This window comes from Silurus aristotelis (genome assembly GCF_946808225.1).
Source record: "Silurus aristotelis genome assembly, chromosome: 20".
NCBI classification, from domain to species: Eukaryota; Metazoa; Chordata; class Actinopteri; order Siluriformes; family Siluridae; genus Silurus; species Silurus aristotelis.
In genome coordinates, this window is record NC_139593.1 from 12,693,249 (window position 1) to 12,707,678 (window position 14,430).

Consider the following 14,430-nt stretch of genomic DNA (forward strand, 5'->3'; position numbering starts at 1 on the left):
CAAAATAGGCAGGCGCCTGGAGAAAAGATGGGGAATAATCTTTAAGTGTCTTACAACTCGATGTGTACACATTGAGCTTCTCACAGCTATAGACACTGATTCCTTCCTCATGGCTCTGAGGAGATTTATAGCACGTAGAGGCACCCTCTCAGAACTGATATATGACCAAGGCACTAACTTCCAGGATGGAGAGAGAGAGTTAAGAGATGCCTTAAAGAATTGCAGCCAAGAACTTCAACGGCATCTAGCCAAACAGAAGATCGAATTTCGGTTCAACCCACCTAATGCCCCTCATCATTTTTGGTCAAGCTTCGTGAGACACTACTTACCCAATTTCCAACTACGCCACAAATGGCATGCAGAGACTAAAACCCTTGCAGTTGGGTCTGTCGTCATGATTGTTGATCCCCAGTTACCACGAGCCCTTTGGTTGATCGGGATAGTGTCAAAGACATTCCCTGAGGTCAACATTAAAGGTCGATTATACACACGGCCAGTTACCCGACTCATTAATCTACCAGAGATAGCAGTTGAAGACGACACCAAGATCAAACCGACAGACTTTTAGTTAAAATTTAGAACAAATATTCTATGCATATTTGGGGGCGGCAGTGTAAGAAAGGATTCCTATTTAGTTGTATTTCTGTGCTTAACCACTAGAGGCAGATAGAAGACCACTAGAGAACTCACGTTCTCGAGTCTCGAGTCACAGGCTGTCGCCGCGCTCGTGCAAACTCTGTGCCGACAGCCTGTGACTCGAGAACGTGAGTTTATATAGACGTTTATATAGTGCTGGGATGACGGATACTTCTAGTATTTATGGCTATGACTTTTTCCAACCACCACTGCTATAATTTAACTGAAAAATCTGAATATAAATCTTGTGTAAATCTAAACCCAAGAACCCAAACCTTAATCCATGCTGCAATTACAAAAACGCTTCACCCCAAACCTGGAAATTAAACAGCTGTGCAACATGTCCCATGTAACCTGCCAAGTATGTTACTAACAGGGCACTAGGACATGATTTGAAGGTCAGTCGGGACAAAGCCAATGACTCAATCCAGTGACCTGTTCTTCCTAAAAATGCATGACACATAATGATTAATGGGAAAGGAGTACGTAGTTCATCCTAAAACCTGGACACACACACACAGCATTTAAACTGTTAAATCAATCATCTCTACATCTCCTAAGCCACATTATGGCTGCAGCAATGTTTTATTGTAGTAGAGAACATCACTACACAACAAATTAACACACTCTCAAAGCAACTGGACATCTAAAGGGTCTAAAGTCCCTGAGGAGCTCGAGCTGTTATCCAGCACCGGCCCAATCCGTGAATATGCTTTAGGGGGGTGCGTTATAGCGCTCACTTGTAACGATATCGTTTGAGCCTTTGTAATGCTGATATTGGGAAATTTCTGAGTGTTCTCACAGGTCCTACATAAATGTTCAGAGGCTTCGGTAAGCAAAAAAAACAAGGCATATTGCATAATTGGTTCGTACGGTTTCGATTCAGACCAGCACGAATTTTATCATCTGACCATCAATTTTTCCAAACCTCTTGAAAGCTAAGGTTCAAAGGAAGCTTTTATTCCCCGTCCTGAGATACTGAAATCTATTGTAGAATCGACGGTCATCTAAACCTGGCTTTTTCCTAGCGTCTCCATGAGCTATATTAACCGATCGACATTCAAGATCTCTCTCTCTCTGAGGATCCCAGCACTGTGATTTACCATAATCAATGTACGCTCCATCAACTTTCTAGCGTTAGGTACAATCAGAAGGGACTCATGTGTGACTTATCATTCTATTGCTCTTTTGCACAACATTTTGTTTAAATTTTTTGTTACTGTTCACTTTACGTCTCTTACACACCACAGTGTGCAATATACAACAGGTTTACTGGCGGCTATTTTTGTATTTTGTGTATTTGTATTGTACTGTCTTGTGTTGTCTTTGCACTGTTTGCACCAGGTTGCACACGATGCACTTTATGTTGCGAGGACACTTACTAGTCCTTAACCCTGTGTTTTCTGTTTTCAGTGATTGTTGTTGTATGTGGCACCAGGGTTCAGGAGGAACGTTGTTTCATTTCACTGTGTAATGTGTCAGCTATATATGGTTGAAATGACAATAAAAGCTTTTGACTTGATCATAATGCCTAATTATTGTATGCACAACTTCAAATAAATATATAGAAATTAAATTAATCATCAATATTATAAAGAAACGCAGTATTTAGCAATATATACAGCTGCACCGCCCTGCTTACATTATTTCTAGCATCGATATTAACCTCATAAATTGCCTCTCTGATTGGTAAAAAAAACAAACAGCTTCAAGCAACATGGAGTTTACGCAAAAAGAGCCTACAGGCGCTGACCGTCAAGGACTTACAGCAGATAGATACCTTTGACCCCAGCAACAACGAGTGTGAATAATTTCATACATATTCATGGACCAAAATGATATTGAAACATAAACACGGTTGCTGAAATGTGAGGGGTGTAATTACTTTTGTGAGATACTATAATTCATTACCTTTTCTGCTGTTGTCTATGCTGATGTGTGCCCTTTTTTCTGTCCTTATACTATTTGATCAGGGGCTGTTCCACTGTGAAGATGGGGTGCGAGAGGAACAGCTGTTATTTAAGGTGTTTTTTTCTGTTATGTTCTGTATGTTTAAGCTATAGAAAAGTAATAATGTGATTGGGACATGATGGTGTAGGGGGTTGCAACAGCTCCAGGGTTCTTGGCTTGATCCTGAGCTTGGCATTAGTATAAGTTTGTACATGGTGTACTTTTGGATTTTTTCTTGGTTCTCTGATTTTATGAAATCATGAAAAAGCAATATATAAAACAAAAGCGAATAAAAAAAGTTACATTGCACCTGTTCCATGATGCTGTTAACATTTGCATATTTCATAAGTATATAAAATTGTTTAGTATTTTGCACTTGACCGATACCAATAAACTAAAAGGTTTAAGTTATATAGCATATTACCTATAAACATAATTAAAAGCACATTGTCAAAAAATATTTTCTATTAATTTGATATTAAGTGATTTTTTGCCCAAAACTATTCCTACGAAGGGCCAAAATTTGATACTGATATTGATATTAATATTGAAGTTGTCTTGGTTTCTCTCATTTATTTGATAATATTTAAAAATAAATAGAAAACATGACTGCAATCTGCGTAATAATTCAACTTTATTTTCAAGGCTTTAGTTCAGTGTCTATGCAAAGTTCTGTATTAGATGATAGTTTCTTAAGTGTGTTCAAAAACCCCACATGTGCATGAAATGTTAAATGTGAAAGCAGAATAAAAATGCTAGAGATGACAAATGTAATAGTCTTTGTACAATTCTGTTTAATAAAATGCATACTAGCCATATTACTAATTAATTAGGCATGTTATATTTATTAGGCATACCATGTGTTCATCCTTCCAAATAAACAACACACACTGATTTTCTTTGCCATGTTTGTGAAAAACAGGAGATCTGTGTTTGTGTTAGATGTTCTCTGAATATTCTGTGCTGGGAGTTAACACATTCAAAGAATCAGTGGAACGAGCTGCAAAATAGAATCTAATACAGTATTGAGTGATCAGATGATTGAGGACAGTGTGAACACTGATACTGTACAACCTCAGTACAGAACAAGTCCTTATTTTTTAAAGAGTTTTCAAAATCGCATTTTTTTTTCTCATATATTTCATGGTCAAATCCAACGTCGCTACTGGCCAACATTGGCCCTCGGGCCCTCATCTGGGCATCAACTTTATAATATTAGTAATTCTAGTATCTATTAACTAGTAATTCTAAATCTATTTTTATAAGGAACCCACAGTTTAAAGGTGTTTAGTTAATGCATATCCTTGTTCATGAAATCAATATTTGACAGTCATTTTAGACTGATAAATTATAAATAATAATAATCATTAAACATGTAAACTGTTATTTTGTAACTATTTTTAACTATTAAGTATTTTTTTTTATTTTCTTTATCACGAATCCCGACTTCTAAAACCTTTTGAAATACAGTACATTTGGAGGGAAAGTAAAAACCGGAAATGAAACACAGCCCAGCCCCGACAGAAGAACGCACCCAATCAGGTGGCACGTATTTGACGTCGTCCCCGTACCCCCAAACGTCCTTGCGTCATCGCGTCGAAGTTGTGTTGCGGCGTCGAGGCAAAATGGCGGCTGTGCACGACGGGCCGAGCGACGTCGAGAGCGAGAAAGACCCAAAAGCCGACAGTCTGAGCGACGAGTCGGCGGCCAACTTGCCCGGAATCATGAGCGGGACGCTCTCGTCCACGTCCCCGCTCGCGGCTCCGTCGGCCGCGGCCCCGAAAGCAGAGGAGCAGCAGCAAACTTTACTCGCCGTGTTACAGTTCCTGAGGAGGAACAACCTAACGGAGTCTGTGAATATTTTGAAGCGCGAAGCGGGTATACAGAACGAGTTAGAGGAGGCGCGCGGGGCAGAAGCTACAACAACGGGCCTGAGTACCGGACCTGGGGACACGAGCTCACTCCTTAGCCGGGTGTCTTCCCAAACCGGCGCTCCGGTCAAAGGTGGGCTTCAGATTACAGACAGGATCCCAAATGAATCGCTTTTGGATGTGTAGTGCACTACCTAGGGTGCAGGAGATCCGTTTAACAATCTAGTTGTAGTTGGCAGGAGAAGGGCGGAGCAACAGATTTGAAATGGTTCCTGTTTTAGAGCAGTGTCCATGCAGAAGTCCTGTATTAGATGATCTTTTGTTGGATGTGCAAAAACTCCTACATGTGCATGAAAGATAAATGCATAATCAGTCCAAAAAGAAAAAGCAAAAGATAACAGTAATAGTTTTTTTTATTGTCTTCTATATTATGCATGCTCGACTTATTCATTCTTAAATTAATCGTTAGATTTTTTTTGTATTATTAGGCATACTAGAGTTGCATTCATACAAATAAACAATAACACTGATTAATAATTTTTTTTTTGCCAAGTTGAAGTGAAAAACAGGAGTTTTATGTATGTGTTTGATGTTTCCCGCATATTCTGTATTAAAACTAATCTAATACAGTACCACGTGATCAGTTGACACTGTGAACACTGATTCCAATCCTTTTGAACACGTTAATGCATCCTGAGGTTTGCCACCATACTGTTGTTTTGTATCTATGGATGTGAATCTGTTTATTTCAGACTAAAAAAAAGTTTCTTTTCCATTGCCTTCACGTGTCAGCTGCAGGTGGAGCGGACCAGCCGGACGTCAACGTCGTCCTCTCGGCGTACAGCCAGCAGGGCGATCCTTCATTGTATCAGGTGTACTACAGCGGACTGAAGAAGTTCATCGAGTCGGTGCTGGACTGTCACAGGGCCGAGCTGTCGCAGCTCTTCTACCCGCTTTTTGTTCACATGTATCTCGAGCTGGTTTACAACAACCATGAAAATGAAGCAAAGGCTTTTTTCGAAAAGTGAGTCTTAAAATGTTTCTTGTGCTGTTTAGAAAACGATTAAATGTAGACCTGTATTAGAAATGTATGCTGAATGTCCCAGGAACCATGTGATTCATGTGGACAAATCACAAATGTCAAGATCACCTAGCAAACAAAATCCTAATGTGCTAGTGTTGTGTTGCTCTCAAAAGGTCCAGGCAAAAAAAATAAAAAGATTGAAAATAATGTATTAATTAGGTAATTAAGTGTATTAACACACAATCAAGGACACAAGTGTGAATTCTGTTTATCAGACTTTTTATTGTAGCACTTCACATTTCAATATCTGCAGGTCTTAAGACAATTTTCTGGACTAGCAACTGCAAAAAAGTAACTCTAACCGATTAGTAGTAATTTCAGTGTTTGCCATTGTTTGGGGCAGCAGCTAATTTTTTGGGAAATTGTCCATTTCAGGTTCAGCGGAGACCAGGAGTGCTACTACCTGGACGATTTGCGTGTGCTCTCGAGCCTCAGCAAGAAGGAGCATATGAAAGGCAACGAGACGCTGCTAGATTTCCGCACGAGTCGCTTCGTGCTGCGCATTTCCCGCGACTCCTACCAGCTGCTAAAGCGCCACCTTCAGGAGCGCCAGAACAACCAGATCTGGAACATCATCCAGGAGCACCTCTATATCGACATTTTCGATGGTATGCCACGAAGCAAGAGTCAGATCGACAGCACGTCCGGCAGCCTGGCTGGAGAAGCTCGCCGAGAAGCCAACAAAGCCAAGGTGAGCAATGGAATGGAGTTATTAATAATAATAATAATAATAGTATATAAGATAATAACATAGTTTAAATGAATAATAAAATTAAAACAGGACAGATGCTCAGGGACAGAGTTTAGTCCCAGCTGCACAATTTGCCAAACGATGGTCTCAGCTTCCATGCAAATTCATTCCAAGATGAGATTTCATATTTGTCTGTTTACACTTTAAATGGCATTAAAATGCCATACAGGATGTTTGGGTGGATATTATATTTCGGACCATGTGGGTTTTGTTGCAGGTGTTCTACGGGTTGCTGAAGGAGCCAGAGATCGAGGTCCCTCTCGACGACGAAGATGAAGAAGCCGAGAACGAAGAGGGCAAACCCAAAAAGAAGAAGCCAAAGAAAGACAGCATAGGTTCAAAAAGCAAGAAGCAGGATCCCAATGCCCCTCAACAAAACAGGTGGGACTGCAGCCCCAATCTTATTAAAGCTGTATCATGCACCATAACCTATTAAAAGCTTATTCAGCGTTAATGTAATCAGATTTGAATTGAAGAGATTAGTAGTAACACAGACTGCACTGATTGTACATCTTATGTTTTTCTACTGTATTACTTAACGTGTAGGATTCCTCTACCAGAGCTCAAGGACTCGGACAAACTGGATAAAATCATGTACATGAAAGAGGCCACCAAGAGGCTACGTTTAGGCACGGAGACCCTTCCCTCAATATGCTTCTACACCTTTCTTAATGCCTACCAGGTAAATCACGTTCGCTCCTACGTACACTATATAGACGAAAGTATTGGGACACCTGACTTTTCCAGCCATATGTGGTTATTTTCCAAACTGTTATCGCAATTTTGGAGGCAAACATTTATAACAATCTGGACACTTGAACTAGGAGACCCAAACCTGTTCCAGCATGACAATGACCCTGTGCACAAAGTCAGCTCTATAAAGATATGCTTTAGACGGGTTGAACACCCTTGTGGCTGAGTGAGCACAGATCTCAGCACACTCCAAAATCCAGTGGAACATCTTCCCAGAAAAGTGGAGGTTATTATAAAAGCAAATAAGGACTAAATGTGGAATAGGAAAAAGCACATACGAATTTTAGGGTCAGGTGTCCACAACCTTTTGTCCATATATTGCATAATTGTTTTGCTGTGGATCGTGAGGGTTTAGTTTCCTCGTCAAATAGAAACAAAGAACCCAATGTAAATAAGACGCGCGTCTTTACATCATCATGTGTTGTATTAAATGTTTTGTTTTATCTGTGCCTTAAACTTATTGTGTCATACTATCGCCAACCTGCTAAATATTTTGGTTGCCATGTAAGCGGCAAATCAGCAGATTAGTGAAGCCATGGCTTGTTTTTGTTTTTTTGTAATAATTGATCATTTTGTGTTACTGGACAAGTCCAGATGTATTTATTCTTTTGAAGATACCAAGCATTTTTTTTTTTTTTTTTTTAGATTGTTAGGAAGGGTAGAATAGAATTCTGTGAGTTGCAGCTAAACTGATGTTCAATGTCTGATCACAGGGTCTGACGGCGGTGGACATTACAGATGACTCAAGTCTAATAGCAGGGGGATTTGCCGATTCCACCGTGCGTGTCTGGAGCGTCACACCCAAGAAACTCCGCAGGGTCAAATCGGCGGCAGGTGAGCTTGAGCTTCATCCGTCTAAAAACTGCACAAATCTTGTGCTGAGTGTGAAATCTATATATTTCTGATCCACACCTTTACTTTCAGATCTCAGTCTCATAGAGAAGGAGTCTGATGATGTGCTTGAAAGGATAATGGATGAGAAAACAGCCAGCGAGTCCAAGATCCTGTACGGTCACAACGGCCCAGTGTACGCCGTCAGCTTCAGTCCCGACAGGTTCGAGCTGAAATCTGATTTTGCTGTTTAAGAAATAAAACATGACAAAGCCATAAAAGAGTACAGATTATTAATTTCCTGTAGCAGCACATTGTGAACTGTTATTTCTGGTATGCCATAGAACGCTGGTATTTTCTAATAGGGTGTTTTTTTTGTTATTGTTTAGTTTTTTTATGGGGTTTGTTATATTTATAATATATAATTGTACATATGTAATTTTCTCTACATGAGCGCTTGACCTTCTGTCCGTCAGGAATTATCTGCTGTCGAGTTCAGAAGATGGCACCATCAGGCTGTGGAGCTTGCAAACCTTTACCTGTCTAGTAGCTTATAAAGGACACAATTACCCAGTGTGGGACACTCAGTTTTGTGCACATGGATATTATTTTGTCTCTGGAGGACATGACAGAGTGGCACGGTCAGAGATGATTTTTTCTTTCTTAATTTTTTTTTTTATAATTTTTTTTTTAATAAAGACCATATCTATTGGTCATATAAAATGAACATTCATATCAAATAAAAATGATCTTGCCATTTTCTTTGTAGGTTGTGGGCGACGGATCACCACCAACCACTGCGTATATTCGCTGGGCATCTCTCTGACGTCACCTCCACCCGCTTCCACCCAAACTCCAATTACTTGGCCACAGGCTCGGCTGATCGCACCGTGCGCCTGTGGGACGTCCTGAACGGCAACTGCGTCCGCATTTTGACTGGCCACAAGGTAGGACTTCAGGTCTTCTACCGGAGCTATAACAATTGTCATGGGGAATTGCTCGTGACAAGTTATTAGGCATAGTGAGAGATTTTATACGAACAGCTTAAAAATGGTGTCACCCACCCAGAATTTAATATTTGAGCAGACTGAATATGTACACTGCCTTGCACTAGGAACAACAGATTGGGTAAGGGTGAAGATGGGACAGCATTTAAGATCGGCTCTGAGCCCTTTCCTGTTTCCAGTGGTGATGGACAAGATGACGGACGAGGTCAGACAGGAGTCTCCGTGGACTATGATGTTTGCGGATGATATTTTTAATTTGTGGTGAGAGTAGGGAGCAGGTGGAGGTACGAGTACATGTGTGTGAATGAGAGGAAGGGGAATTGGAGTGATCCGGTTGCAGGGAGAAGAGGTGGTGAAGGTGGAGAAGTTCAGGTACATAGGGTCAACAGTGCAATGTAATGGAGAGTGTGTTAGAGAAGTGAAGAAAAGAGTGCAGGCAGGGTGGAGTGAGTGGAGAAGAGTGACAGGAGTGATTTTTGATTGTAGAGTATCTGCAAGAGTGAAAGGGAAAGTTTATAGGACTGTGGTGAGACCTGCGATGATGTATGATTTAGAGACAGTGGCATTGAGTAAAAGACAGGAGGTGGAGCTGGAGGTAGCAGAGCTGAAGATGTTGAGGTTTTCGTTGGAAGTGATGAGGATGGACAGGATTAGAAAGAAGTTTATTAGAGAGACAGCTCTAGAGGGATATGGTGATGGAAGACATGCAGGTAGTTGGGGTGAAAGAGGCAGATGTAGAGGACCAGGGTATGGAGACCGATTATCCACTGTGGCGACCCCTAATGGGAGAAGCCGAAATAAGAATACGACAATGTACACTGCCTGGCCAAACGTAAAGTCATGAAACACCTAGAAGAGTGAAATTTAAGGAAAGTAATCCACCACTTTCTGATATAATGCAACCCAAAGTTGCTGACTAATCATAGTTCTTCCCTGTTATGACTTATTGCAGGTCCTCAGTAGCAACTTTTTTTTTTTTTTTTGCCTCTCAAAGTTGATAAGACCCAAAAATCCTGCTTGTCATGGACAATTGAAAGCGCAGACGTCCTCACGCCTAAAGTTTTCTATTTAAAACTGCTTGACTGATTAATATAAATCTAAATATTATAGTAAGAACTACTGCCAGAGCTGCAGTCATATAGCAGAAATCAGCACATTTCAACCAAATTTACAATGAAAAGTCTGTTTCTTTCCCCCAACAAGTGACCTGGACGGCGTTTTGGTTTCCGGCTCAGTTTCTTCATAAATCTTAAACACTAACATTTTGTCCCCTTGTAGGGGCCAATTCACTCGCTGGCATTCTCACCCAGTGGTAAGTACCTCGCGTCTGGCTCAACCGACGGCAGAGTTCTGCTGTGGGACATCGGCCACGGACTCATGATCGGCGAATTAAAGGGTCACACCGACACCATCTACGCACTCAAGTTCAGCAGAGATGGAGAGATCCTCGCCTCAGGTGTGTTCCGTCTTCTGCATTATTTATACTGGTATTTTTGTTCGAAACAGCAGAGTCCATGTAAAAATCTGCTCAAGCACACAGTGGTTCCAAACCTGAGGCTACCTGTAGGAGGCTGCAATGAAACTATGCTGAGATTCCCTGGGAACAATCACACTGATTCAGACCACATCCCCACTGTAGAAACCACTTCCTAGATGCACATCTATTGCTTCTCTGTGATGATTAGAAAATTATACCAGTCATGATGAATGAAATAACAGAGACAAGACCAATAATTATCCTGAAAATTAGGAATATTCCATTTTAAGATTTTGCACTAAAACCTTCTGGAAATAGTGACGTAGTTCTGGAAACAGTAGATCTTACAATTATGAGGCAGAGCATTATGACCACCTGCCTAATTTTGTGTTGGTCCCCCTTTTGCTGCCAAAACCGTCCTGAACCGTCGAGCATTAACAGCTTTACTTCAGCAGTTTGAGCTACAGGAGCTTGTCTGTTGGATCAGTCCACACAGGCCAGCTTTCGTTTCCCGCATATCCATATCTGAGCCCACGATCATCTTTCTTCATTGCAGGTTCCATGGACAACACAGTCCGGCTGTGGGACTTCACAAAAGCCGTGGACGACGTGGAGACGGACGACTTCACAGCAGCCACCGGTCACGTTCACTTACCCGACAATTCCCAGGAGGTATTACTGGGGACGTACCTGACTAAATCCACCGCCGTTATCCACGTCCACTTCACCAGACGCAACCTGCTCCTGGCTGCCGGTGCATACATCTCCCAGTGACCCCAGTACCACCGCTTCCATCTCCAGTGGCCAGACAAGAGTTTAGAGGCATCAGTATTGCACCTCTCACCCTCATTTCTTAATTAATCTAATAATGTGAAGCGGCTCAACCTTCTGGACTTTCCCTATGTGTGCATCTCCATCAATTCCATACAGGATTTTGGCCACAGCCTCATTTACTGTACAGTCTTTTATAATTGTGTAAATAAAACAGTTTTCTATGTATTAGAGTTTGGTACAAGTTTTATTTAACATTGTGAATCAAAACAACTGTTTGTTGAATCGTCATCCTATACAGCAACATTCACAAAGCCTGCAAAAGTAGAAAAAAATATTAGAAGCCAAATCATTATTACCTTTAAGTATTAAAAATAAAATTCGACTCTGATCTGATTGTGTACCTCAGCTCGCCGTTACAGCTTTCTTCTTAGGCTTCAGTTTGAAGAACAGGATAAGGGTGGCGATGCCGGCATACGTGGCCAAGACGCACTATAAAAGCAGACAAATGCAACGATGAACTTAAATGCGGAAAAAATGTATTCAACTACTGTTCATTATGAATTCATGTGACATCAGTGGGTTTTGGTGTTACACTTAAATGCTGCACTATTGTGGTATAATTGATGGTTCAAGGCAGTGGTGCACAGTAACAAAGTAAATGTAATTTGTTACTAAACTTGAGGTTTTTCGTGAATCTGTACTTTACTGAAGTATTTTCCACTTGGCGAGACTTTAAAATGTAGTCAAGTTACTATTATAATAGATTGTTGTGCTAAGAGTAACAGACTCATTTCACACAAAAAAAAATTGAATCAAGGAAAAAAAAAATTCTTGTGACAAATGATGAAAGGAACCATAATAAAAATAGCCATAAATAAAAATTAGTACTTTGGATACTTAAGTTAATTTGAAGGTAAATATTAGGGATGCACCGAATATTCGGCCGCCGAAAATTTTCGGCCGAAAATGGCCCAAAAGTACATTTTCGGTTTTTGGCCGAAAGACTTTGATCACCGAAAAAACACGGCCGAAACAGTTTGTTGTGATGACGCAAACAGAAACTGCTGCCTGCACGTGCATGTCTAAAACAACATGTCTGCGGTGTGGACGTATTTCAGTATATCTGAGAAAGACCCACGGATAGCGATTTGCAAAACATGTAATGCCGAAATTTCAAGAGGGGGTGCTTCTGCAAAGACTTTCTCCACGTCGGGTTTAATTTGAAATCCAAACATCCAGATCGCTATACTGAATATGAGAGGAACGCAAACGCACAGAAAAGCAAAACCCCTCCGAGCATGCGCACTCCGTCTGTGGTGGACGTTTTTGAAAAGGCAGGAAGTTTCCCAGTGATGATGTTTTGTATCTTTAAGCAGTTGCACTTGTTCTGAATGCAATTTGTTTTTATGAAAGAACATATTTAATTTTACAACCTTTCAGCAGGCCAGAGGGCCTGTACATTATTATTTAATGTACACGAGTGCATTTAAGTTAAACATTTAGGTTTAAATTTTTATTTATTTTATCCTGTGCATTGTTGCAATGTGCTATAAATAAATATTTTCATAATTTGTAATTGATTTATTCTTTGAAACTTTAATATTAATTTATGCAATTGAAATGCATAATTGGCAGAATTTCTTTCGGTGTTTCGGTTTTCGGCCTTGCTTTCCTCTTTTTTTCGGTTTCGACCAAGAATTTTCATTTCTGTGCATCCCTAGTAAATACTTTTGTACTTTTACCCCTGTGAAGGTTTAAAAGGAGCACTTTCACTGGAGTGATATAGTACTAAGTGTATCTCTACTTTAACTCGTCCAACACTGGTTCCAGGATCAACAAACTCAAGTGGCTTTAAATCCCATTTCCACACAAACGTCCACATATTTTGTACAAATTAATTAGTCGTCTATTCCTAAAAGAATGCATTAAAAACCACAGCAAATTTGACCCAATATGCTCCCAGGATGCTCTGTTAATCCCAGAGCTCCTGACTGCCTGTTCCCACTCCAATGAGAGTTTAAACTCCCAGCTCCCATGTAATGTTTGACCATCTAGTGTAGACATGTCAAACTCAAGACCCCCAGACCAATGGAAGCCTGTGGGTTAAGTATATCTGGGCTGAGAGGTCACATTTCTATTATAAGTGGTTTAGTTGACTGTGAATAAACACTGAGTCACACCTGAAACTAATATATCGCCTTTTTTGCACTTTATTCTCCACCATGTCTGTCGTTGGGAGCGATGAGGACAGGATAAAAAAAAACGAGTTTATCAGAGGGGTCATGCATGTAGGATGTTTTGGAGACAAGATGGTTTGGACATGGGGTATATCAGTAGGAGAATGCTGAAGATTGAGCCACCAGGAAGAAGGGAAAGAGGAGGTTTATGGATGTGGTGAGGGAAGACATGCAGGTAGTTGGGTTGAAAGAGGCAGATGTAGAGGACAGGGGGGTATGGAGACGGATGACCCTCTGTGGAGACCTCTAATGGGAGCAGCCGCAAGATGATGATGTTGATTCTCTATCCCATCTGTCCTGTTTTTCATTAAAAACGTTATACAGTGTTTGACCCTCAAATTAGACCCAGTATGTCATGTTGGATCACTTTGTTTGACAATCATTCAGTCCTAAATGAAAAGGAGTGAAGTGTTGAGGGAAATGAGAAGTTTAGGACTTACATTCCTCCTTCCGGTGATGGTGTAGGAGTTGAAGTACTTGGCAATGCCGGTGAACTGATGGTGTGTGCCGGAGTCGTGACCTGCCATGATGCTGTTCACCATAATAAAAATCAAGTTAATGATTGGACCAGAGGGGATTCAGAAATCTCTTTTACACACACACACACACACACACACACACACACACACACACACACACACACACAAATACGTCAAGTGCAGAGCTTTCTACAGCCAGCTAACACTTAATAATCAGCGATCTTCATTCAGATCAATGATTTTAAACATCACTTTATACACACTAAGAACAAATATAAGGCTGTAACATGCTAATAAATAATTCATGCTAGCAAACTAGCATTTGCGCCCTACATGCGCCGCACACAACATTAATACCTTTCAATCTAATTTAACAGTTTTATAAATAATAATAATACACATTTAATGGATACTCGTTCAAAACACAACCTTCTTCACCTTGCAATCGAGACCTCGTCTTCTACTGAACTGGTGCCCTTCACTCCTCGAGCGCTTACCAGGAAGTCCTGCCCTCCTCACGTCCTACTGAAATAAGTGAAGGAACTACTTCCTGGTTGGTTCTAACGTCAATCACACTATT

General features: G+C 40.7%; 2 protein-coding genes across 4 annotated transcripts; one reads left to right on the forward strand and one right to left on the reverse strand.

Moving 5' to 3' along the window:
- Positions 1-4,068: 4,068 nt before the first annotated feature.
- taf5 (TAF5 RNA polymerase II, TATA box binding protein (TBP)-associated factor) lies at positions 4,069-11,359 on the forward strand. Of its 2 annotated transcripts, none has more exons than XM_083523117.1 (11): positions 4,069-4,590; positions 5,250-5,481; positions 5,917-6,232; positions 6,510-6,673; positions 6,839-6,974; positions 7,759-7,879; positions 7,970-8,099; positions 8,353-8,517; positions 8,646-8,823; positions 10,162-10,339; positions 10,917-11,359. In XM_083523117.1, the coding sequence occupies exons 1-11, from the start codon at positions 4,086-4,088 to the stop codon at positions 11,132-11,134; spliced, it is 2,343 nt and encodes a 780-aa protein (XP_083379243.1). In that variant the 5' UTR covers positions 4,069-4,085; the 3' UTR covers positions 11,135-11,359. The 2 variants fall into 2 exon arrangements, with proteins under 2 accessions (XP_083379243.1, XP_083379244.1); XM_083523118.1 differs by having other exon boundaries at positions 5,256-5,481.
- Positions 11,360-11,363: 4 nt separating this feature from the next.
- atp5md (ATP synthase membrane subunit k) lies at positions 11,364-14,430 on the reverse strand. Of its 2 annotated transcripts, none has more exons than XM_083523171.1 (4): positions 14,289-14,430; positions 13,812-13,902; positions 11,536-11,623; positions 11,364-11,447 (listed from the first exon to the last, which is right to left on the reverse strand). In XM_083523171.1, the coding sequence occupies exons 2-3, from the start codon at positions 13,896-13,898 to the stop codon at positions 11,537-11,539; spliced, it is 174 nt and encodes a 57-aa protein (XP_083379297.1). In that variant the 5' UTR covers positions 13,899-13,902; positions 14,289-14,430; the 3' UTR covers positions 11,364-11,447; position 11,536. The 2 variants fall into 2 exon arrangements, with proteins under 2 accessions (XP_083379297.1, XP_083379298.1); XM_083523172.1 differs by having other exon boundaries at positions 14,280-14,403.